The sequence below is a fragment of the Equus asinus genome, chromosome 17 (assembly GCF_041296235.1).
Source record: "Equus asinus isolate D_3611 breed Donkey chromosome 17, EquAss-T2T_v2, whole genome shotgun sequence".
Taxonomy (NCBI): Eukaryota; Metazoa; Chordata; class Mammalia; order Perissodactyla; family Equidae; genus Equus; species Equus asinus.
The window spans coordinates 19,876,738-19,878,595 of record NC_091806.1 but is presented as its reverse complement, the minus strand read 5'-3'; the positions used below and the strand labels follow the sequence as shown (position 1 = coordinate 19,878,595).

General features: G+C 34.8%; 1 protein-coding gene across 1 annotated transcript; it reads right to left on the bottom strand.

Moving 5' to 3' along the window:
• Positions 1 to 700: 700 nt before the first annotated feature.
• LOC139040718 (olfactory receptor 5W2-like) lies at positions 701 to 1,633 on the bottom strand. Its single transcript, XM_070487481.1, has one exon. The coding sequence runs from the start codon at positions 1,631 to 1,633 to the stop codon at positions 701 to 703; it is 933 nt and encodes a 310-aa protein (XP_070343582.1).
• Positions 1,634 to 1,858: the final 225 nt, after the last annotated feature.

Genomic DNA, 1,858 nt, shown 5'->3' with positions numbered 1-1,858 from the left:
CCATAACTAAAATACACAACTATGTACTGAGGGGATATGGGGAGAAAATAAAAGCAGGGGGAAAAAAAAGAAGATTGGCAACAGATTTTAGTTCAGGTGCCAATCTTTACAAAAATAAAATAAATAAAATAATTACAGCACAATGATGTAATTTACCAAGGCACTTTACATGGCTCTTTATAACCTATCCTTGGGATTCTTTAATGCTAAAATGTTACCAAACTGGCCACCTCAAGACTTCTGTAACTGTCAGACCCTCTTCCTAGAATCCTTTCTGTTCCCCAAACTGCACTTTTTTTTTTTTTGAGATCTAAGACTATTCAAATATTCATCTCCATCCAGGGAAGCTTTTCTTCTACTGACTAGATTTTGATATTTTTTCTAGATTTTTAACCTCCAGTTTTTTACTTTATGAAAGTTTTGAGCCTTAATATGAATTATTTGAGTCTTTAGTTAATTAAAGTTTATTTATTTTTCTAGACTATAGGATTCATTTGTATAGAAACTACTGGATTCATCATGAACTCCAAAGCATCTAGATGCGCAAAGAGAACATAGTGATATTTAATACATAAATACAGATACTCATTTATTTAAATGTGAGAAAATTATGTCTCTCTTGCATCATATTATATAATTTTATGAAAACAACAATCATTAAATGCATGTGAGTGTGTGTGTGTACACATAATATACGTACTTAAAACAATCTTTTATTTTTCAATTTTTCTAGGGCCTCTTTCACATCCTTGTTCCGTAGGCTATAAATCAGAGGATTTAACATGGGAATCACAAGGGTGTAAAACAATGAGGTCATTTTGTCTTGATCTAAGGAGTATAAAGAACTCGGTCTAAAATATGTAAAGAGCATAGTTCCCTGGAAAATTGCTACAGCAGTTAAGTGGGAGGAGCAGGTGGAGAAAGCTTTGAACCTCCCTTCAGCTGAGTGGGTCTTCAAGACTGATATGATAATATAACAATAAGAGACAAGAACCCCTGAAATGGTGCTCAGTTCAATGAAGCCAAAAACAGTGAATAATACCAACAAATTGACTTGTGTATCAGTGCAGGAAAGGAGGAAAAGTGGTGGTAAATCACAGAAGAAATGATTAATCTCATTTGACCCACAGAAACATAAACGGAACGTTAATGTGGTGTGTATCAAAGCATCTGCCATTCCCACGAGATAAACCCCGGCCATGAGCAGAGAGCACACTCTATTGGACATGTTGACTGCATAGAGCAATGGGTTTCTAATGGCCTTGTATCTATCAAAGGCCATCACGGCCAATAATAGACACTCAGAATCTGCAAAGGTACACGAGATGAAGAATTGCAGAGCACAGCCAAGGAAGGGGATTGATTTGTTCTTGGCAAATATGTCCACCAACATCTTGGGACCAATTGCTGTGGAATAGCAGAGGTCACAGAATGAGAGGTGGCTGAGGAAAAAGTACATCGGTGTGTGCAGTTGGGAATCCATTCTAATTAAAATGATCATTCCAAGATTTCCCAAAAGATTAATGAGATAAACAACTAGAAACATAGTAAACAGGATCACTTTCATCCCAGCGTTATTGGAAATTCCCAAGAAAATGAATCCATTCAAGGAGGAGCAATTTTCGCCAACCATTCCTCTTTGTTCTTACCTAAATTTATGAAGAAATAATCCAAAAAATGATAGATACATTTTAACTTTTCTGGACATCCACATATATCTGAAAGGCAGAATACAGTTTCTTTCTATAATTGTTTTCTAATACTCAAAAAATTATCCAGTCATGTACCCAGTCTTTAAAGAAGGATTGCTATATATTTGATAATGGTAAAAAATAAATAGATATTGGAAAATTTTTAT